Source organism: Microcaecilia unicolor, chromosome 7 (assembly GCF_901765095.1).
Source record: "Microcaecilia unicolor chromosome 7, aMicUni1.1, whole genome shotgun sequence".
Lineage (NCBI taxonomy): Eukaryota > Metazoa > Chordata > Amphibia > Gymnophiona > Siphonopidae > Microcaecilia > Microcaecilia unicolor.
The window spans coordinates 182614905-182639513 of NC_044037.1; the positions used below are offsets into that span (position 1 = coordinate 182614905).

A 24609-nucleotide genomic window follows, 5' to 3' on the forward strand; every position below is an offset into this window, starting at 1 on the left:
GCATGGCTGTACTTAACTCCATCTCAAGAAATGGTTTTGTGTAGTCACACTATCAGCATTCTGGTAGCTCAGCCATTGCCGACCAGTCAAAAAAAGATGAAGCCATGGCAGCAGTGGTTTCCCTCCTCCCAATCTCCCCACTACACCAACCATCCTACCAGTGTTACAATCCACTTACATGAAACCATCCCCAATATCAGATCCTCCCTTACCCCAACAGACTCAAACCCCTCTGAGCACCAACCAGGCAGAAACACCACTTTGTTTGTGCCTTTTCGTGCCGCACCTCCAGAGTCTCTAATCACGGTCAGCACTACTTACACAATACAATCCTCTCAACCGATATCTTAAGAGCTGGACAGCGGATAAAACTTATTTAGACTGAAACAAAGAAAAAAGGGACCAGAGAAGCGCTTCTTGGGGTTAACACTGGTTTATTTAATTATCCAAAGATTAGGATAAAAAAATTAAGAAGATAGTCATAGAAATAGTCTAGAATATGACAGAAATAAAAACATATTATAGAAATAGAAATCACAATGGAAAGTTGGCCAGGGCAGTCTCCCAGTTCTCTAGCATGAGACAGGAGCACTGCACACTGACCTCCCTCCTATCTGGCAGAGAGATATTATATAGGATTTCTTTTCCCTTTCAATACCAGAGGAGCACAAGAAGGGGGAAGGGTTTTTTCTTACCCCCTTAATTAGCATCTTAAAGTCAGGCAGAATCTCCTGACAATAAAGAAATATATAGCATCTGTTTATATTTCCTTTTGAAGATGCATTTGGTCTGTTGTCCAAATGTTTTGGACCTCTTCTATTCATCTTTACAGCCTGCTTCCTTATAGAGTTGTTATAGAGGTGTTAGGTTTCTCTTGTCAATAGAACTATTGCTATTGACTCCAGGGATCAGGGAGATAGTGTTTGAATTGTTCTAGGCAGAGCAGGAAATAAGGTGTTACCTGGTTCATGGTTGTAAAAAAAAGGGTAATTCTCTCCTGGATAGTAGCCTTACTTCAAAGGGCATGGGAAAGAATTCTGTCTCCTGGCCATATTCAAAGGGAGAGATTCTCCCCCTTCTGCAATAATATTTTCTTATCCAGTCCTGACTACAGGATTTCTATCTCTCTCTCCTCTGTCAGCCCTGCCCCCTTCACCTGGAACTTCCTTTGATCTGCATCCTAAAAGTCTCTCAAAGGCTAATAAACACACTCATGTGAACAGCAAATGGATTGTCTTTCACTTGCTTGGTCAGAGGAAGGTGGGGGGAAGAGGTGGGGTACTTGCTCCACCTGGCCTGCTTAATATCATTGTAAATTACAGAAAAAAGAGAAATTTCTACTTCTCATCGTCTGTACATTAATTCTTAGATATTAGATACTTAGCAGCACTGAAACTGCTTGGTTCAGGCCTTCATAAGTACAAAGTACACCTCCACCAACAGCACCCCCCCCCCCCACCCCCTCACACCTGGTACTCACCCGGGGGTTTCCTGGTAATTTAATGGAATGGGATGGGAGCCTTGAAATATCATTATATGTTTCTTAGTCATATTTCATCCATTACTCTTAATTCAGTTTTCATTGCTTTTATTAGTAGATCTGGGCTGATCTTTTGCAGGACCAACTGCTACATAAAGGAAAGCACTATACATTCAACATTTAAGTAGTGTTGCTGAATATATATTTATGCAGCAGGCATCACTACATGTATATTTGAGTTAGACTTCCTAGTTTGTTGATCTAAGTTATCCGTTTAGCAGCTGAATTTTGCCAATAATGGGTAAGGGCCAGCAGTGCCACTAAGAGGTGAATTCCATATATGGCGCCGAAAAAGTGCTATTCTATAAGCCACGCTTAAAGTTAGGCACAGTTTATAGAATAGCACCTTCACAAAGGAATTGCACCTAACTTTAGGCGTGGCCATTTGCACCAACTGAAATGTGGTCCAAATTTACGAATTAGGTGTGATCCCCCCTCATTCTATATCAATGCATGTAAATGTTAGGAATGCCCTCATTCCGCCCATGATTCTCCCATTTCTGCACCCTCTTTTTGAACTCACGTATAAAATATAGGCACAAATTCCCATGCCTAAATTTACACACACATATATCTCAATTAAATCAAATTAGTGCCAATAATTGCTTGTTAAAAAGCCAATTATTGGTGCTAATTAGCTTTTTCAATTAAATAATTAAATTGAATGTAAGTCACTTTGAACCAAAACTTGTTTTTGGATAATTGTGGGCTAAAAGAACGAATAAATAAATAAATAAATTATGTGTGCAAATTACATAAGTACATAAGTATTGCCACACTGGGACAGACCAAAGGTCCATCAAGCCGAGCATTCTGTTTCCAACAGTGGCCAATCCAGGTCACAAATATCTGGCAAGATCCCGAAAAACTACAATACATTTTATGTTGCTTATCCCAGAAATATGCAGTGGATTTTCCCCAAGTCAATTTAATAACGGTCTATGGACTTTCCTTTAGGAAGCTGTCCAGACCTTTTTTAAACCCAGCTAAACAAATTCCAGAGTTTAATTACACATTGAATGAAGAAATTTTTTCTCCGATTCGTATTAAATTTACTACTTTGTAGCTTCATCGCATGCCCCCTAGTCCTAGTATTTTTTGAAAGAGTAAACAAACGATTCGTGTCTACCGTTTCCACTCCACTCATTATTTTATAGACCTCTGTCATATTTCCCCTCAGCCGTCTTTTCACCAAGCTGAAGAGCCCTAGCTGCTTCAGCCTTTCCTCATAGGGAAGTTGTCCCATTCCCTTTATCATTTTCATCGCCCTTCTCTGTACCTTTTCTAATTCCACTCCATCTTTTTTGAAATGCAGTGACCAGAATTGAACACAATATTCGAGGTGCGGTTGCACCATGAACCGATACAAAGGCAATTTAGAGGGGCATAATCGAACGGCGCCAGCCAAATAGATGGCCGGCCACCTATTTGGCCGGCACCGCAAAGAGCAGTCCCGAACTGTATTATCGAAAAAGATGGTGGGCCATCTTTCGTTTCGATAATACGGTTTGGGCCGACCAAATGTCAGAGATGGCTGGGTTTGAGATGGCCAGCATCGGTTTTCGCGGATAATGGAAACTTATGCCGGCCATCTCAAACCCGTCCAAATCCAAGGCTTTTGGTCATGGGAGGGGCCAGCATTTGTAGTGCACTGGTCCCCCTGACATGCCAGGACACCAACCAGGCACCCTAGGGGGCATTGCAGTGGACTTCACAAAATGATCCCAGGTACATAGCTCCCTTACCTTGTGTGCTGAGCCCTCCAAACCTCCCCCCCCAAATCAACTCCCCACAATTGTACACCACTACCATAGCTCTTATGGGTGAAGGGGGGCACCTACATGTAGGTACAGCGGGTTTTGGGGAGGGGGTTGGAGGGCTCCCATTTACCACCACAAGGGTAACAGGTGGGGGGGATGGGCCTGGGTCCACCTGCCTGAAGTGTACTGCACCCACAAAAAACTGCTCCATGGATATGCATACTACTGTCAGGGAGCTGGGTATGACATTTTAGGCTGGCATACAGGCTGGAAAGAAAAATTTTTCTTTTTTTTTTTTTTTGGGTGGGAGGGGGTTGGTGACCACTGGGGGAGTAAGGGGAGGTCATCCCCAATTCCCCCCAGTGGTCATTTGGTCAGTTGAGGCACCTTTTTGAAACTTGGTCCTGAAAAAAAAGGGACCAAGTGAAGCCGGCGAAATGCTCGTCAAGGCTGGCTTTCTTTTTTTCATTATCGGGCAAAGCCAGCCATTTCGTACCACCTTCGCTACCCTACCAACACGCCCCCTTGAAGTTTGGCCAGCTCCGCGACGGAAAGCAGTTGGCGCCAACCAAAATCGGCTTTCGATTATACTGATTTGGCCGGGTTCAGGAGATCGATGGCCATCTCCTGATTTGTGTTGGAAGATGGCCGGCGATCTCCTTCGAAAATAAGCTGGATAATGTCCTCACCCTTTATTTTCCATTCCTTTCCTAATAACACCCAACATTCTATTTGCTTTCTTAGCCACCGCTGCATACTGAGCAGAGGGTTTTAACGTATCATCAAAAATGACGCCAAGATCCCTTTCTTGGTCAGTGACTCCTAACGTGGAACCTTGCATTACATAGCTATAGTTCGGGTTCCTCTTTCCCATATGCATCACTTTGCACTTGCTCACATTAAACATCATCTGCCATTTAGACTCCCAGTCTCCCAGTCTCATGAGGTCCTCTTGCAATTTTTCACAATCCTCTCGCGATTTAACAACTTTGAATAACTTTGTGTCGTGGATATGCATGCAATTTTTATTGACTTTTATAGAATTAGGGGGTAAATAAGTATGTGCCTAATCTGCCTCCTCATTTACACGTGAAGGGCAATTCTATAATTTAGAAGCCCACATTTATATATCCCTTGTGCATGTAAATGTATGGAACTCTAGCATGTACAGTATTGATGTACATGTACACTTAACTGTGAATGTATCAGCAGAGCACCTATGCATTATCTTGTAACATCTTGTGTAACTTACACATGCAATGGTGCGTACACATGAGCAGAGCATTGGTGGTGCTCCCAGTCTGCGTACATCTAGTAGCGCTACAGAAATGATAAGTAGTAGTAGTAGCAGCAGTGCATGTAACTTAGAGAATACTGTAAGTTATGCATTTCCCTGCCACATTTAGGCACCTGGAGTTATACCATGTCTATGGCTGCTGTAACTGCAGGCACCTAATGTTAGGTGTACAGATGCTGCGTTAAGCTAGTATTCAGTGCCGTAGCGAGGGCGGCTGATACCCGGGGCGGGTCGCCGTTGCGCACCCCCCCCCCCCAGGTGCAGCACGGCACCCCCCTTCAGCGCCACCCTCCCCCCTCTGGAGCGCACCCTCCCCCCCCCCCCCCGGAGCACATTCTTACTTGAATTAGGAAGCGAGGGGTGGGCGAGAGGGCCGATCCGCCCCCGAGTGCACGTCACTCGGAGCTGCGTCAGCCCCGCTGGTTCCCTGCTCTTTCTGCCCCGGAACAGGAAGTAACCTGTTCCGGGGCAGAGGGAGCAGGAAACCAGCGGAGCCGACACCCCCCCAGCGGCGTGCACCCGGGGTGGACTGTCCCACCGCCCCCCTTCCTACGCCACTGCTAGTATTTTATAGCAGGGCGCCCAGGTGTCAGTCTAGAATAGGCTCCTACTGTGCATCCTCGGAGCACCTGAACGAAGGCGTCCAGTTGTAGCATTAACTCCATAACATTGTTTATGTGTAGAACCCACGACTGCCTAGGCTATGCCTGGGATCATTGGACAACAGGGTTGCACATTATTATTTGTTGGGACCAGGGCAGGACTAGGATTTACCTAGGAGGCCGAGCAAACTCTGCACCACACTTCACACAGAACTTTTACTATCCTTCAATTGATGAGCTTCAAACTTCTCAGAACACATGGAGGCATATTTTCAAAGCACTTTGGGAGGCTAAGTTCCATAGGTTTCTATGGAACTTTGGGAGGCTAAGTGCTTTGAAAATGAGCCTCACTGTCAACTATATACAGTAGCTTTCTCCTCTTCTCCAATCAAGCACAGAAATTACAAACAGCTGCTCCTTATTCTCCTTGTTACTCTAACCCGCTCACCAGTGTGGTGAGGGCTTGGCTTAGCTTGCACAGTTCACTTGCTCTTACACTTAAGCAGATGTTAACTGTTACCAAAGTCAATTAGTTAGTAATCACTCACAGGCTCCTTGATATCTAGGTAATAGACACTGTGGCTCTGCAGTAAGGACATTATCAAATGGTAAACAGTTCTTTTCTCCTCCTGCCTGCTATGTTAGAAGTTGCAGGATGCATGGTTGTCACCACAGGTACCTTGAATGAATCCACTCTCCTTCGTCACTGGGCTGCATAGGGGTGAGAAGGTTCCCCATACCTCCCCACTAAAACAAGCCAGCAACCGGGTTTTGAGTCTGTCACTTGTCCCTTGGTCCTTGAATCCTTGCTCCTTTGGCCAAGTGCCTTATCGTGGAAGTATGGCAGGTTGATTGTGCATTCAGATTACTGCATCAGGCTGGTCACTCAGGAGGGATCTCCCTCTTTGCATGGGTCAAAGGCGGGAGATGGAGCCCATATCAAATTTGGTGAGCAAACAGGGAGCTTATAACAATGGGGGGGGGGGGGGGTAACTGCTGCCACCAGACCATTCCCCAAATCATCATAAATCCTCCTACCCTTCCTTCAGTTTCCAGAGGATTCTAAAGTTTATAGTGTGAATATATGATTTCCTGATAGGTGCTGGAACAGGAAAAAAACAAAAGGTTCACAGAAAGGCGACAACTGAAGCTGGCTCCAAGCTGTCAAATCAGGGATAGAGGCCTAGAGATGAAAGCTGGAAATAAATTGCAGGCAGCCTCTTCCTTTCTAGCCTCATCCTTCTCGATCTATCTGCCGCTTTTGACACTGTTGATCACAGCCTACTTCTTGATACGCTGTCTTCATTTGGATTCCAGGGCTCTGTTCTTTCCTGGTTCTCCTCCTACCTCTCGTTTCGCGCTTTTAGTGTACACTCTGGTGGATCCTCTTCCACTTCTATCCCTCTACCAATCGGTGTACCTCAGGGTTCTGTTCTCGGTCCTCTCCTGTTCTCCATCTACACTCCTTCCCTTGGCTCTCCGACATCATCCCATGGCTTTCAATACCATCTCTATGCTGATGACTCCCAAATTTACCTCTCTACCCCTGAAATCTCAACCAGCATCCAGACCGATGTTTCAGCCTTCCTATCTGACATCACTGCCTGGATGTCCCACCGTCATCTAAAACTTAACATGGCCAAAACCGAGCTTCTCATCTTTCCCCCTAAACCTACCTCTCCTCTCCCCCTTTCTCTATTTCTGTGGATGGCACTCTCATTCTCCCTGTCTCTTCAGCTCGGAACCTTGGTGTCATCTTTGACTCCTCTCTCTCCTTCTCTGCTCATATTCAACAGATTGCCAAAACCTGTCGTTTCTTTCTCTATAACATTAGCAAACTCCGTCCCTTCATCTCTGAGCACTCTACCAGAACCCTTATCCACACTCTTATCACCTCTCGTCTTGATTATTGTAACCTGCTTCTCACCGGCCTCCCTCTTAGCCATCCCTCTCCTCTTCAATCAGTCCAAAACTCTGCTGCGTGACTCATTTTCCGCCAAAGTCGCTATACTCACATTAGCCCCCTCCTTAAGTCACTTCACTGGCTCCCTATCCATTTCCATATTCAGTTCAAACTTCTCTTATTGACCTATATGTGTATTCACTCTGCCGCTCCCCATTACTTCTCCACTCTCGTCTCTCTCTACGCCCCCCCTTGGGTACTACGGTCTGTAGATAAATCTCTCTTATCGGTCCCCTTCTCCTCTACTGCTAATTCTAGACGCCGTTCCTTTTGTCTTGCTGCACCTCACGCCTGGAATAGACTTCCCAAGCCTGTGCATCTAGCCTCGTCTTTGGCCGTTTTCAAGTCCAAACCTAAAGCCCACCTCTTTACCACTGCTTTTGACTCCTAACCACTACTCACTTGCCCTGTCCTTTTACCTCGCCTATTTATTCCCTTACCCTTAATTGTTCTGTCTGTTTACCTGTCTTATCTAGATTGTAAGCTCTTTGAGCAGGGACTGTCTTTTTGTGTATGGTGTACAGTGCTGTGTATGCCTTGTAGTGCTATAGAAATGATAAATAGTAGTAGTAGTAGTAGTATTGGTTGTCAGGGGTGCCATAGGCCTGCAATGGAAGCACTAATGTAATGAACTGTGCATAGCATAGAGAATTCAAGACAACATAAAATGCTGCTGAAATTCTCATGATGTTATATAAATCTATGTGTATAACTAGTAGAAGTAAAAACAAAACATACAACTGGCATCAGTGCTGACCAGAAAAGTATTTTTCAATATTAGAACACATAGTAACATATTAGACAATGGCAGAGAAAGACCTGTATGGTCCATCCAGTCTGCCCAACAAGATAAACTCATATGTGCTACTTTATATGTATACCTGACCTTGATTTGTATCTGCCATTTTCAGGGCACAGACCGTAGAAGTCTGCCCAGCACTAGCCCCACCTCCAAACCACTAGCCCCACCTCCCAATCTTCTAAACTTCTGAGGATCCATCCACATGTTTTTTATATTTTCAAATGACTAAAAATTTCAAATATTTTAAACTATTTTTGGGTCCCTGCTGCTTTAACATACTGTCACAAGGTCTGGTGATGAGTATTCTGATTAACATGTGGAATAGAAAAGAGAATCTTGCTTAATAATTGCTCACCTGAATTTAGTATGTGCAGAATCGCTCCTAGTGTCCAGGGCAAGAGAAAATGCATAGCCATTTCCTGCAAGAGTAAAATCATATTTAGTATTGTTTTTTGTTTCACACTTCCTTAATGACTAAAAATGGCATCAAATAAAAGCAGAAGTATCTCAAATATGCTGCAAACTGTTAGTTTCTAGGAGTAGGAGTTAATTTAAACTTTTTTCTTCTTTGGTTTGATCTGTAATAAATGTAGAGAATAAGTAAGGAAAAAATTGCAAAATAATTTCCATGAGCGGTGTTTTTCCCCCACAACACTGAGATTTCTTGGGAACTTGTCCTCTTCATCTGTGTTTGTAGGCTGCAGCACTGATAGTGGCCACAAGCTGTCAGTATCTCTTGTTCTAACAGTAGAATACTGGCACCTTTTGCCAGTTCTGGAACTATAGCAAATCCACCCCCACCCCCCCCACCCCCCCCGCAGTTTGTTGCTATTTCTGTTATATTTTACAGTACAAGGGGGCTCTGTAAAGCTTTGCAGATGCTTGATAGAACTATACAAATGACTACAATAATAAAATCCAAAGAAGGGCATGAGGTAAAAGGGGAAGAGCTTAGCTCAGTTTAAATATTTGCTTAACCACCCTTCATTTATAGCAGCAAGATGATATATATTGTATTGTAATTAAGGCTGCAGTGCGATTAAAAATTGTAATCACACTTAATTGCATAAATAAAGGTTTTTATTTATTTCCCACTGCAGCACGTTGGTACTCTGGAAAAGCCACTTAACTCTCCATTGCCCCAGGTACAAAGCCCCAGGTACAAAATAAGTACTTGTATATAATATGTAAACTGCTTTGTTTGGAACCATAGAAAGTCAATATATCAAATCCCATCCAACTAAAGGACTGATAATCTCCCTCCTTCCCAACCCCAGATCCAACATTGCTCCTTTTCTCAACCTTCCTTCCCTCTCCTCTTCCCACAGGCACATTATCTTTCTTTCCTGGGGTCCATTCTTTCTCTCTCTCTCCTCTCCCTCCCTCCCCTCCACCCCAATAAGCAGTACACCAAGCTCTTCTCATGGCTTCTGAAGCTCACTGCTTTGGTCATAGCTTCCATCGGTGACCCCTACAGTTCTGCTTCTGAGTCTGCAGCTCACACTTCTCCTCCCACCCAGGATTTCACATCTCCCCCCCCCCCCCCCCCCAATACTCTCACTAGTCTACCTTAAAGCTGGTCTTCTGCTGGTCTTGGGAGTGGCAGCATTGCACATATTCTGTCTATAGTCTACTCCAAAGCTTTCCCTTTGGCCCATCCCACCTCCTCTGGCATCACTTCTTGTTTCTACCTGGGAAGGACAGGTCACAGGGAAAGCTTTGGACCAGGTAGCAGACGGCATGTGTGTAACACTGCCACTGTGAGGATCAACAGAAGACTACCTTTAAGATAGACTGGCATGGAGTGGATGATGTTGAATTGTGAATGGGGGGAAAGATGTCAGATTGTACCAAGGACAGAGGTTGGGAGTGGAAGAGCGCAGAACAAATGTTTGGAGACAGGACACTGCAAATATTAGTTTTTTTATTTATGATTAATTCTTTACATCGCGATTAATGGCTTAATGATAACTGCGATTAAAATGCAGCCCTAATTTTAATCCATCATGATACACAATAGAAGAGATATTACACCATTCCACAAAACAAGGTCACAATATTATATTCAAAACATTTTGGAATCATTCAAGCAAACATCTAGAGCATGGTTTCTCAACCCATTCCATGGGGACACGCAAGCCAGTCTGGTTTTCAAGATATCCACAATTAATATGCATGAAATATATTTGCATACAATGCAAAGGCAGTGGCTATCTTAAAAACCAGATTGGCTTGGGGTCCCCTGAGGACTGGATTGAGAAACCCTGATCTAGAGTGTCCAAACCTGCGTAGGTAAAAGACCACATGCTTAAAAGCTCTGCAAAATGAAACAAGTTTTTAGGCTAATTTAAGCTTAAGTTGCAAAGACTAAGAGTTCCATTGGGAGATATATGACATATTATTTCTAACTGAATTCTAGTGGTTTGTTTAGGTTTATATTTATTAAAATTTGATGGATCACTTTTTTAACATATAAGTCAAAGCGATTTACATTAATAATTCAAAAAGCAAAACTAAACTAAGAAAAAGACCACCATAAAATTATAGGACAAACATAACAAAAGTCAAACAAGCATCACATATCTATGCTTCTGCACTAGAATCCCAAGTGCCTGCCAGTTCACTGAAATGCCCTGGAAAAAACATAGGTCTTTAAATTGGCCTTGAAGGTTTTCAAGGATGGTGGTTTTCATGGATTGTTCGGCATTGAGATCAAGAGGAAAATTGTTCCAAAGATAAAGGGCCAAAAAAACAAAAAGCACTTTTACAAGTTACTTCCCAATAGGCTTGGTGCGGACTAGGCAACATCAACCTGTGATATTCATAGAACACAAGCAATGGGTGGGAGCATAGGGAACAGTTAATTTTGCCAGATGTTCCGGAAGACTGGTGTGAACAGCTTTGTGGGTTAACATACAAATTTTAAACTGGATACGTGCATGGATAAGCAACCAATGTAGACCCAACAAAAAAGGCATTGCGTGATCCCAACACCTTGCAAAACACAGTAGACGTGCAGCTGTATTTTGTAGGGTCTGTAGCCTCTTAAACTCGTAATTTGGGATATCAGCATAAATAGCATTGCAGTAATCCAACTGTGACCAACCAATGCATGGAACAATGTATGTAGTGAATTAAAGTCAAGAATGTCCCTAGCCAGTTAAGTGCTGAATATTGGCACTTAACTGGCCTACTGCTGACTCTGCCCCCAGAATGCCCTCAAAATAGTCGGTGCCACTGAAAATTAGCGGATACCCCTGAACAAGTGATTTAACCAGTCAGAAACCATATCTGGCTGGCTAAATCGTTTTGAATAATGACCAGCTAATTTGTCATTTCCACATGGAAATTACATGCCTGTGTAAATGGTCATTTGGATGTCAGTTAATTCTATGGCACTTACTAACTGCTGTAACAGGTCTCCCTAGCTGCTCTGCTGACCTTTTAAATGGTTGCCAAACTTTTCAATACTTCTCTAGAGTCAGGAGTGTTCCCAGAGGACTGGAGAAGGGCAGATGTGGTCCCTATCCACAAAAGGGGAAGGAAGGAGAAAGTTGGGAACTATGCTGGTTAGTCTGACCTCCCTGGTAAGTAAATTAATGGAAACACTTGTTGAAGTGTAAATCCTATAAATAAATCCAAATCTACAAATGGTCAGTGAAACCAGACATTTATTTTAGGTTTGCATAACATAGCCTGTTAACAGAGAGGAGAGACCAGTAGGGACATCACTCTCCTTAGTCTCTCCTACTAAAATTAATTAAATAGTTACATTTTATAGCCTAACCCACAGATGAGGTAATGAATCCATTCTAGTCAGGGATAACAAAATACAAAGATCAGGGGTTAGACAGAATACAGATTGCCAATCCCAGAACCATAAGTAAATCACACTGGTGCCTGAGAAAGGGTAAGAAAACATTCTTCAACTGTCAGCTTATCTTTAGCTGTGCCTATAGTGCCTGGACAATCAATCTACATTGATTGGTCCTTCCTGAGGTAAAGGGTGAAGGCTGAAAAGAGAGTCAGTCTAAGCATTTTCTACCATTAAGATAGGAGTATTTTCCTTAAATATTCTAGACTAAAAATGAATTATTCATTCACCAAATCCACACACTTCTAAAACAGATAATGGTGAGGTTTTTGGTATCTGAGGCAATATGGTTTTACTAGAGGCAGGTCTTGTTGGACAAATTTATGATTGTGTGATCAGAGAGTTGGTTTGAGGGAGAGCACTAGATGTGGTGTATTTAGATTTCAGCAAAACTGTTGACACAGTTCCACATAGATAACTAATAAATAAACCGAGTTCCCTCGGTATGGGCTCTAAAGTGACTGACTAGGTTAGGCTGAGTGAAAAATAACGAGTAGTGGTAAATGGAACTCATTCTGAGGAAAAGGATGTTACTAGTGGTGCACCACAAGGATCAATTCTTAAGCTGGTTCTTTTTTAAACATTTTTGTGAGTGATATTGCTGAAGAACTGTCTGGAAAGGTTTGCCTCTTTGTAGATGATGCCAAAATCTGCAATATGATAAACGCCCCTGATTGTGTGGATAACATGAAGAGGGATGCAACAAAGCTTGCAGAATGGCCCAGAACTTGACAGCTATAATTTAATGCTAAAAAATGCTACAAAAATTTGAGGATGTAGACAAGTATATCTGCCTTTATTTTTCTTTGTTTCTCCATCTGTTCAATTTCTCACTAGTTTACCCTGCCACTCATACCCCCCCCCCCCCCCCCCCCCCCCCCCAATATACCTCCTGTAGAGCCACAGCATGCACTAATCTGTCCCTCAAAAGGCAGCACAGCAGCTTACCTCTGTCCTGGAGTTAAAGTTCTAGCTTCTTTCAAAATGCAGCACAATTGGACCAAGTTTGGCCCTGAATTCCAAAGCAATTTCAGCAGGGTCCCAAGATAAACTTGGCCTACCTGAGTAGAGCTTCTGCAGCTTACACTTCTACAGTGGAGGCATAAGATGGGGGCTTTTCTTTTCTCCTCTGGGCCTCCCTGACTGATCTGTGATGAGGGTTTTTATCCTGTCTTGACCATGCCCTCCCAGCTTTGCTCTTGCTGAGTCATCTCTTCCCTGCTCTCTAGCCTGCCTTTTAAGGTGGCTTTATAAGAAGGAATGCTGTTAAGGGGGAGCGATAATTTCCTATAGACTCCCACACAGGGTGGTGGATGTGTAGAATGGCCTTTCAATGGAGGTGGTTTTGATGAGGATAGTATCTGAAGGTAAAAAAGCAGAGGACAGACATAGAGGGTATTTAAGGGTGAGGAAAGAATAGTAGAGATTAGTAGTTGGTATGGATGAGCAGTCTAGAAGGCCATATGGTCTTTATATGCTATTATTTTCTAAATTTCTCTATTTCTCCTTCACCTCTCCTACTCCTTGGAATCCTCTGGACTCCAGGGTCAGCACTGAATGTGGAGCTGCTTCTATACACCTCCTTTCAACTTGGCATATAAACACTCCAGGTTATCAGGACTGGACGCAGACACATCTCATGAGATTCAGAAGGGGTTCTTCTCTCCTGACTCCTAGTCCAGCGAGAGCAGAGGGAAATTGGGATTGCTGCTTGCCTACAGGCTCCATTTCCACTTGCTAAGAGATACCACTTCTGGGTCTCTCACTCTCTCAACTCGCTGGACCTTTCTCTGTACCATATTGCCTCAAAACCACTCCCTGGCACTAAACAATAAGCTGCTGCTCCTCCAGCATCCTGCTATAAATTCCCTGCAACTTCACATGGGCACAGTGATCATTGGTTAGACTGCATCATTTACAGTCAATTCCATGAGGGTGCTCCTCCAACAGTAGTCAGTCCCTCTTGCTGTTACTCCACTGTATCTACATTATGCTTCCCAGTGGGGAAACGCAGCCACTAGTAAGGGAAAATAAAGGTCCTCTTACACAAATCTCCTCAGAAGGACCCAGGAACCCCATGGGGTGTTAGATTGCTCCAGCTGTGCCCCTGGGTCTGTAGAAGAAACTTACAACAGCTATGCTGTATTCATCAAGTCAGTGCAAAATGAGCAGGAGGTGAAGTTGCCAGAAATAGAAATATAGTGTGGTGTGATCATGGTTGTTCTTCAAAGCTCATAAATAGCATTCTTTCTTTTTCTTAAATGTGTCTCTTAGTTTATACACCACCTAGTCCAGTGTGTCAGATAAGGCAGTCTAGAAAGTCCTAATAAACCACAAATGATAAAGAATTGTAATGTAAAAGGATGGAAGGAGGTGCAGGGAGAATTATGCATTTATAGAAAATGTACAAAGGGATGTGAGACTGGTAAAAACAGGTCAAGAGATTGCAGATAAATATGGACTATCACAGGCACAAGATAATATACCGCACAGCAAACCAAAGCGATACTCGCAAAAGGCATACTTTTCCAGTCTAGATCATCGCATCATTGACCTTGCAATCAGGATGCTAAAAAGGAACTTCAAAGCTACCCAAGAATATAAAACATTTGAAATAAGAATGAGTCAAACAAATGCAAATAGACCTGGAGGACATTGGTTTCCTCACTCATTACCAGAAATTGTCCACCTATTGCATTAAATTCTGTTCTCTTGTTTTTCACACTTTTCTGCAATTACCCCCTCCCTCACTTTACAATTCTTTGCAGTTTTGAAAACCACCACGCCACCATTGCAATACAACCTCTAATTTACTTGTATATTCTGTTAATTTATTAACAATTCAGAGAGGATCATATCTATTTTATTTTGCATTAATCTGAAGAAGACAGCATAGCTCATGAAAACTAGTCAGAAATGTGTTATGTTCAACAAAAAGTTACCACATATAGAGAATGACATGGGGACAAAGTTTGTCCCGTCCCCACGGTTTCTGTCTCGTTTCCCACCCCATCCCCGCAGGTTGTCTCCATCCCTGTATCGTCCCCACAGGCCCTGTCTCCGTCCCCGCAGGTTCTGACCCCATCCCCGTGAGCTCTGTTCTCATCTGCAGAAGCCTCAAACACTTATGATTTTAGATTAAAATTTTTATTCAAGTATAAAAAGGAACAATATGCTGTGCAACTGTTTATAAATCACAAATAGAAAGCAATAATAATAATGAGCAACTATAATAACCCTTCCCTCCCCCACTCTCTACCTTTCCAACCCCAATAATAGCTGACTTCTACTACCCCAAGGAATCCTAATCCACCCTGTTAAAATGTCCAGGGGTACAAAATACAACACATTCTATATACCCTAGCAGGGGAGAAATACGCCCTATGAAGCACTGTTATGATATTTTATTTTTTATTTTTATTTTTTATTTATGATTTTACAATTTTACATCTGTTTCAAAAATGTAATAGATACAGAAAATATATTTTAACATACTATAACATAGGAAATATAATCATTCTTATATTGACCACAATCAACACCACATTATGAGGCAAGAAACTAGGAATAACAAAATAAAGGAATAATTAACTGAGTTTAATTTACTCTGCAAGAGAAAGAAAACCCTAACTACTCACTAGCCGATTTAACAGCATATTTAAAGTGGGGCCTCAGGTCTGATCACCAATCTTACTATGTTCTTTCAAATCTATATATATTTGCATTTTTATGGGATCAAGAAACATATAGTTGACGCCATCAATAGACACAAAGCATCTACATGGATATTTTAGGACAAATGTTCCAGATAATGCGAGAATTCGTGGCTTTAACACCAGGAATTCTCGTCTGCACTTTTGTGTCTCTTTATTAAGATCGGGAAATATCTGGATCTTAGCTCCAAAAAAAGATGCATTCATATGCCTGAAATACAATTTAAAGATGTTGTTTCTATCAAGCTCAAGAGCGAATGATACCAGGAGAGTTGTACGCTCAGTAACCATCTCCAGTGAGCTCTCGAGGAACTCTGTCAAGTTCAGATCAGGTTGAGGCTGAGAAACCAGGGGTTGAGATCGAATTCCAGATATATAGCGAGCCCCGGTGATGGGCGGAAAGCCCTCCACAGGCAGTCCTAGGATTTCTCCAAAATATTTTTTAGCTTATCTTTAGCAGGAATTAGAGGAGACTTCGGAAAACTGTTATGATATTTTAATCTGTGGATTAATAATAAGTCATCAACAATCTCAGGTTTCAGTCTAGCTCTCCTGTCTTCCACAGTCCTTCCTGCAATAGAAGATGTCTTCTTAGAAGATTTACTGGTAACAGGAATGTACAGCATCCCCCATGCAAATGTTGCTAGTTGTGGCCAGCACGTTTACTTGTTTTTCCAAAAAATCTAAATATCATTGTCTGCATCACTCAAACATAAATAACGGTCCAGTTCATTAAGAGGCTTCAAAGTATAAAATAACATGGGGACAAAGTCCCCATCCCCGTGGGCTCTGTCCCCATCCCCATCCCCGCGGATACTGTGAGTCCCCGCCCCCATGTCATAGTAACATAGTAACATAGTAGATGACGGCAGAAAAAGACCTGCATGGTCCATCCAGTCTGCCCAAGACAAACTCATATGTGTATACCTTAACTTGAATTTGTACCTGTCCTTTTCAGGGCACAGACCATATAAGACTGCCCAGCAGTATTTCCCGCCTCCCAACCACCAGTCCCACCTCCCATCAGCGGCTCTGGTACAGACCGTATAAGTCTGCCCTCCCCTATCCTCGCCTCCCAACCACCACCCCCTCTTCCCCCCAACTGCTCCGCCACCCAATTTCAGCTAAGCTTCTGAGGATCCATTCCTTCTGCACAGGATTCCTCTATGCATATCCCACGCATGTTTGAACTCCGTTACCGTTTTCATCTCCACCACCTCCAGCGGGAGGGCATTCCAAGCATCCACCACCCTCTCCATGAAAAAATACTTCCTGACATCTTTCCTGAGTCTGCCCCCCTTCAATCTCATTTCATGTCCTCTCGTTCTACCGCCTTCCCATCTCCGGAAAAGATTCATTTGCGGATTAATACCTTTCAAATATTTGAACGTCTGTATCATATCACCCTTGTTCCTCCTTTCCTCCAGGGTGTACATGTTCAGGTCAGCAAGCCTCTCTTCATACGTCTTGGAACGTAAATCCCATACCATCCTCGTAGCTTTTCTTTGCACCGCTTCCATTTTTTTTTAACATCCTTTGCAAGATACGGCCTCCAAAACTGAACACAGTACTCCAGGTGGGGCCTCACCAACGTCTTATACAGGGGCATTAAAACCTCCTTTCTTCTGCTGGTCACTCCTCTCTCTATACAGCCTAGCAATCTTCTAGCTACTGCCACCGCCTTGTCGCACTGTTTCGTCGCCTTCAGGTCCTCAGATACTATCACCCCAAGATCCCTCTCCCCGTCCGTGCCTATCAGACTCTCCCCGCCTAACACATACGTCTCCCTTGGATTTCTACTCCCCAAGTGCATCACTTTGCATTTCTTCGCATTGAATTTTAATTGCCAAACGTTAGACCATTCTTCTAGCTTCTTCAAATCTTTTTTCATGTTTTCCACACCCTCCGGGGTGTCCACTCTGTTGGAAATCTTGGTGTCATCCGCAAAAAGGCAAACCTTACCTTGTAACCCCTCAGCAATGTCACTCACAAATATATTGAACAGAATCGGCCCCAGCACCGATCCCTGAGGCACTCCACTACTCACCTTTCCCTCCTCCGAGCGAACTCCATTCACCACCACCCTCTGGCGTCTGTCTGTCAACCAGTTCCTAATCCAGTTCACCACTTCGGGTCCTATCTTCAGGCTGTCTAGTTTATTTAAGAGCCTCCTGTGGGGAACCGTGTCGAAAGCCTTGCTGAAATCTAAGTAGATGATGTCCATAGCACGTCCTTGATTTAATTCTCCTGTCACCCAGTCAAAGAATTCAATGAGATTCGTTTGGCACAATTTCCCTTTGGTGAAACCATGTTGTCTCGGATCTTGCAACTTATTGGCTTCCAGGAAATTCACTATCCTTTCCTTCAGCATGGCTTCCATTACTTTTCCAATAACCAAAGTGAGGCTTACCGGCCTGTAGTTTCCAGCTTCTTTCCTATCCCCACTTTTGTGAAGAGGGACCACCTCCGCCGTTCTCCAATCCCTCTGAACCTCTCCCGTCTCCAAGGATTTATTAAACAAGTCTTTAAGAGGACCCGCCAGAACCTCTCTGAGCTCCCTCAGTATTCTGGGGTGGATCCCGTCCGGCCCCATGGCTTTGTCCACCTTCAGCTTTCCAAGTTGTTGATACACACTCTCTTCTGTGAACGGCGCTCTATCCACCTCATTCTCAGGTGTACTTTTGCTAGTCCCTCTCGGTCCTTCCTCAGGGTTTTCTTCAGTGAAAACAGAACAAAAGTATCTATTTAGCAAATTGGCTTTTTCTTCATCATTTTCTACATAGCGTTTTGTTGTATCTTTTAGTCTCACAATTTCCTTTATAGTCTTTCTCCTTTCACTAATATACCTGAAGAAGTTTTTGTCTCCCCTCCTTACATTTCTAGCCATTTGTTCTTCCGCTTGCGCCTTCGCCAGACGTACCTCTCTCTTGGCTTCTTTCAGTTTCATCCGGTATTCCTCCCCGTGTTCCTCCTCTTGAGATTTTCTATATTTCTGGAACGCTAACTCTTTAATCTTTATTTTCTCAGCCACTTGCTTTGAGAACCATATCGGTTTCCTTTTTCTCTTGCTTTTATTTACTTTCCTTACATAAAGGTCTGTGGCCCTGTTTATTACTTCTTTTAGCCTGGACCACTGTCCTTCTACTTCTCATATGTCCTCCCAGCCCATCAGCTCCTTCCTCAGGTATTCTCCCATTTTGTTAAAGTCAGCTCGCTTGAAATCCAGGACTTTGAGTTTAGAGTGGCCGCCATCCACATGAGCCGTTACATCAAAACAAACCGTTTGATGGTCACTGTTTCCCAGGTGTGCAGCCACTTGGATATTTGACACACTATCCCCATTCGTGAGCACCAGATCCAATGTGGCTCCCTCCCTCGTGGGTTCGTTCACCATTTGTCTGAGCAGAGCACTTTGGAAAGCATCCACAATCTCTCTACTTCTTTCCGATTTTGCAGACGGAACCTTCCAATCTACATCCGGCAGATTAAAATCTCCCAACAACAGCACCTCTCTTTTCTTCCCCAACTTTTGAATATCAGCGATCAGATCTTTATCTAGTTCTTCCAATTGTGTCGGGGGTCTATAGACAACACCCACGTGGACCAAGGTTCTATCCTCTCTTTTTAAGGTGATCCATATCGCTTCTTCCTTTCCCCAGTTCCCTGTCATTTCAGTCGCTGCGATATCATTTCTCACATACAGAGCTACTCCTCCACCTATACGTCCCTCTCTATCCTTCCTAAAAAGATTATAGCCTGGTATGTTTACATCCCATTCATGGGAACCATTGAGCCATGTCTCTGTGACTGCAACTATGTCCAAGTCAGCCTCCAAAATCAGGGCTTGAAGGTCATGAATTTTATTGCTTAGACTGCGAGCATTTGTGGTCATTGCTTTCCATGTACATTTCCTAGTATGTGTTTTGGTTTTAGTGATTTGTGAGGGTGTTTTCTCTTTGGGTACCTTCTCATATTTTTATTCCCCCTTCCTTGCTTTTTCTTTTTTTTCCGCTTCAGTTTTATTTTCAGGAACATCACAGTGCTGTAGTGGAGCAAAAGAATTTTGTAGTGGCAACACTTGTGCGGGCGGATGCTTCTGTGTCACATGATGAAGTCTGCCCGAGCCTACTGTGAACCATCTGTTCTTATGTGGTTTTATTCTTTGAGGCAGTGGTGAGAAGTTATGATTCTGCACAGTCCTATAAGTTGCTTTAATTGCATCTAATTCTTGCATTACTTTACAGAGCTCTTGTTTTAAAGTAGATAGCTGAAGACAGACAGGACAAGCTTTAAGTCTCCAGATGATTGGCCTTGAAACTAAAGCATCACAATTATTGCAGAGAATAAAAGTCATCCTGATTGGTTGAAATGGGTATGAACAGGTGTACTATGTCATTCTCTAACCATATATGACATAACTGGGTTTTTTAAAACTTTCATTCATACAGCAGTCAAACTAAAATGTTGCAGGCCACTTGTCCTTTGAGCGTGTATTGATATCCAGTTTGGAGACTATAGGGCTCATTTTCAAAACAAAAAGCATCCAAAAAAGTCATGGACTCATTTTCAAATCAATTAGACTTACAAAGTTCCACAGTAACCTATAGAACTTTGTAAGCCTAAGTGTTTTGAAAATTCTCCTCAAACTGTGACTGAAGGATGTTTTTCTCTCAAAATGTCCAAGTTGCAATTTTAGATGTTTTGCTCCACAGTTCATACGAATTTCAACGGGGCATGTTGGGGGGGGGGGGGGGGGTGGTGTTTTGGGCGGCACCAAAAGATAGATGTTTTCCTGTAATAATGGAACAGAATGAAGATGTCTAGAGCCAAAATTAAGATGTTTTTGGCTAGACCTGTTTCAGTCACGACTAAGTAACCAAAAGTTCCTCTAAATGACCATTGGAGGGATTAAGGCATAACCCCCCTTAATCCTCCTGTGGTCACTGACTCCTTCCTAGCCCCATAAAATTTGACAGTGACAGTACATACCAGCTTCAAATATGAGGGCCATTCCTATTAGAGCAGCCAGTAGGTCCCACGAGTAGTCTAGTGGTCATTGCAGTGGACTGTAGAGAAGGGGACCCAGGCCCATATCCCACTCTAACTGATATACTTGTAATGGAACGTGTGAGCCCTCAAAAAAAAAAAACAGATGCCCACTGAACCTACATATAGGTGACACCTACAGGCATAAGGGCTATTGTAGTGGTGTACAGTTGGGTTCAGTAGGTTTTTGGTGGGTCCTGGAGGATTCACCATACAATTTAAGGGGGTAACGGTGAGATGTGTACCTGGGACCTTTTATGTGAAATCTACTGCAGTGCCCCACTACTCTGCTGGGATGTCTGTGTGAGCGGTCTACTCAAAATGCTGGCCAACCATAAATCCGAATAGCTTGTTTTTGTGTGTTTTTCCCTTGGACTTTTTTTTTTTAATTGTCCTAAAAGATAGGACACACTGAGCACAAAAATGTCTATCAAATGGTCATTTTTTAAACAAAAAGTTGGACGTTTATCTGGTTTGAAAATGGCTATGTTCGCTACTAGATTTTTGGATGTTTTTCACAAAATATCCAAAATCAGATTTAGACGTCATATCAAAAATGTCCCTCCACAACTGCCAAAATAAATTTCCTTGAACTGGTAAAAAAACTCAGGTTACTTCACTTTCAGCTGTAACTTTGGCAGCTGTGCACACTGAAAACGACTTGTACCTATCTGTGAGAGAGTGAGTCTAAGTAAAATCCATATCAGGGAACAGAACAGCTAACATATCCTGTTACCGTATTTTTCGGACTATAAGATGCACCGGACCATAAGACGCACCTAGGTTTTAGAGGAGGGAAATAGGAAGAAAAATTTGGACTATAAGACGCACTTTTTCCCTCCTCTAAAACCTAGGTGCTCCGGTGCGTCTTGTCCGAATCCCTCCCTCCAAGTTTGGGATCGCCCTCCCTAGGGTTACCTCCCCTCCCCCCGGCCCTGTCACCACCTCTCCCCTTACTCACGCGATCTTCCCTGGTGGTCTAGTGACGTCGGGGCAGGAAATAGCCCCCTCTTTCCTGCCCAGCGCGCTGCTCTGCATCCTCCTGTATGCTGCCTGTGATGGTCTTGGCGAGATTCAAAGTGGCCGCCAAAAATTGAAGTGGCCTCGCGAGACTTCAATTCTCGGTGGCCATTTTGAATCTTGCCGAGACCGTCACAGGCAGCATACAGGAGGATGCAGAGCAGCGTGCTGGGCAGGAAAGAGGGGGCTCTTTTCTGCCCCGACATCACTAGACCACCAGGGAAGATCGCGTGAGTAAGGGGAGAGGTGGTGACAGGGCCAGGGGGAGGGGAGGTAACCCTAGGGAGGGTGATCCCAAACTCAGAGGGAGGGCGGGAGGGCTGGTGGCCTGATAAATCTCTACCTTCGGACTATAAGACGCACCCCCCATTTTCCTCCCAAATTTTGGGGGAAAAAGTGCATCTTATAGTCCGAAAAATACGGTAACTTAAGGAATTAATACACAAAATCATCACTTTTACATATCCTGCCCTGGCCACTGGATAAAACTTAACCGGTTACCTTGGTTCATAGAAGAGCTTTTTTAATTGCTTGTACTAGAATACTGTTTGTAAGAGATCCTGAGGAACTCAACAAACTCAGAGGATATAGGGTACAACTTTCACATACACTGTGTGAGAGTGACAAGAAAAGATGGTTCTGCTCAAGAAGATTCTGCCTGGAGGAGCTGTGGAGTATTTTTGGCAGAGGGCACTAATAAGGATTTTTTGAGGATTTTGTATTTTGTGAAGAGGGCCAGTGGAACAGACACTAAAAGGTATTTGGTCAAAGTACTAGGAAAGGTTAAATGGTTTTTGGGACATGTAACCTGCGTCTGCAGGGAATGTTCTGGAACAGAACTTCCAGAATGGTAGGATTTTCTGTTAATGATCTGATAAATCTGTTTTTTTCTTTGTGTATTGGCACCTTGCAGGTCCCTTCTCTTGGTCTCCTGAACAGCTTTCCTCTGGGATCTTTTGATGGACATTCCCTCTTCTATCTATCTACTTATCATTTCTATAGTGCTACAAGGCATATGCAGCGCTGTACACCATACAAAGAGCTTACAATCTAGATAAGACAGGTAAACAGACAAAACTGTTAAGAGTAAGGGAATACAGACAGAACAATTAAGGGTAAAGGAATAAAGAGGTGAGGATAAAGGACAGGGCAAGTGAGTTAGGAGTCAAAAGCAGTGGTAAAGAGGTGGGTTTTGTGTTTGGACTTGAAAATGACTAAAGACAGGGCAAGACGTACAGGCTCAGGAAGTCTATTCCAGGCGTGAGGTGCAGCGAGATAAAATGAACGGAGTCTTGAATTAGCAGTAGAGGAGAAAGGGACAGATAGGAGAGATTTGTCTACAGAACGGAGTACTCGAGGGGGGACATAGGGAGAGACAAGAATGAAGAGGTACTGGGGAGCAGCAGAGTGAATGCACTTATAGGTTAATAGGAGAAGTTTGAATTGAATACGGAAACAGATAGGGAGCCAGTGAAGTGACTTAAGGAGAGGGCTAATGTGGGTATAGCAACTTTGGCGGAAGATGAGTCGTGCAGCAGAGTTTTGGATTGATTGAAGAGGAGAGAGATGGCTAAGAGGGAGGCCGGTGAAAAGTAGGTTACTATAATCAAGTCGAGAGGTCATAAGAGTGTGGATAAGGGTTCTGGTAGAATGCTCAGAGATGAAGGGACGGATTTTGCTAATGTTGTAGAGAAAGAAACGACAGGTTTTGGCAATCTGCTGAATGTGATCAGAGAAGGAGAGAGAGAGGAGTCAAAGATGACCCCAAGGTTACGAGCAGATGAGACAGGGAGAATGAGAGTGCCATACACCGAAATAGAGAAAGGGGGGAGAGGGGAAGTAGGTTTAGGGGGAAAGATGAGAAGCTCGGTTTTGGCCATGTTGAGCTTCAGATGACGTTGAGACATCCATGCAGCGATGTCAGACAGGCAGGCTGAAACCTTGGTAGATCTGGGATCTTGGTAGAGAGAGGTAGATCTGGGAGTCGTCAGCGTAGAGCCATGGGAAGAATCCCTCTTCTGGAGTCCTTGAATGGACACCTCCTATTCTTCCTTCTTTATGAGCCTGAGTTGGCTACCTCAGTCTCCTCAATCTTCCACTGTATCTATTTGATTTCTGACACTGTCTTTGTGCTTATTTTGGGGGGATTACATATAATAAAGATGCTTTTAAAAAAAGTATCCTCTGGAATGAACTCATAGTATTTTGAGTGTGTTTTTATTCTAAGTGAGATCAGGCAGACAGGGCCTTGGGGAACCTGCCTACACCCCCATCTTGCCAACCAAAACCCCATTGTTGAGCTTGTATACATTTTTTTGTACTCTTTGGGGTTGGTAAGGTCAATCTTCACACCCAGTGGACCACAGGTTACATGTTAAAGAAGGAAAGGTGCACTTTACAACTTGTGTATCCACCAGTGCTTGACGGGTTCTAAATCCCTTATGTATTACTGGGGTTCTTTAGAAAAATGCTTAACAGATGTCAAAATAGCATCTTAGGACTAGCTTTTCTCTTTACGTTATTTGAATGCTTTAGTGAACTCAAGCACTGAAATGAGTTGAAATGAGACCTAGAATAGTGTTTCCACTGTTGTCAATCAATTTAAAATCACACACAAACTGAAGATACGCCACAAATTTCAAGCTACAGCTTACTGTAGAGTCTATGGCAATGCACTTCAGTTCTTGTTATGATCTGAAGGCTGAGATAACTAAGACTTTCAGTAATATCAATCTTTTTATTATTATTATTTGTGCCCACAATTATCTTAACAGTTCTTTGAAAAATCTGGGCCATAGCATTAGGAATAAAGACTCAAACTTAATCCATCCATGGGCAAAGAGATGCATTGTGGTCTGTTTTCTGCAGCCACTGCAAAACATATTATTATTCTCTCACTGAAATCTGCAGCAAGAATTGAGCCAAGACCCACAACCCCACTGTGAGTCACTGGTGAGATCATCAGCTCTTAAGTTCACATACTCATGATTCC

At 43.3% G+C, this 24609-nt stretch overlaps 1 protein-coding gene across 1 annotated transcript in view; it reads right to left on the reverse strand.

The window, feature by feature from the left end:
- ITGB2 (integrin subunit beta 2) overlaps positions 1-24609 on the reverse strand; it is a 139803-nt gene that overhangs the window by 94436 nt on the left and 20758 nt on the right. Inside the window, exon 2 of the mRNA XM_030208868.1 lies at positions 8320-8383. Coding sequence (XP_030064728.1) covers positions 8320-8380 — 61 coding nt within the window. The 5' untranslated portion in view covers positions 8381-8383. The remainder of the gene's footprint in view (positions 1-8319; positions 8384-24609) is intronic.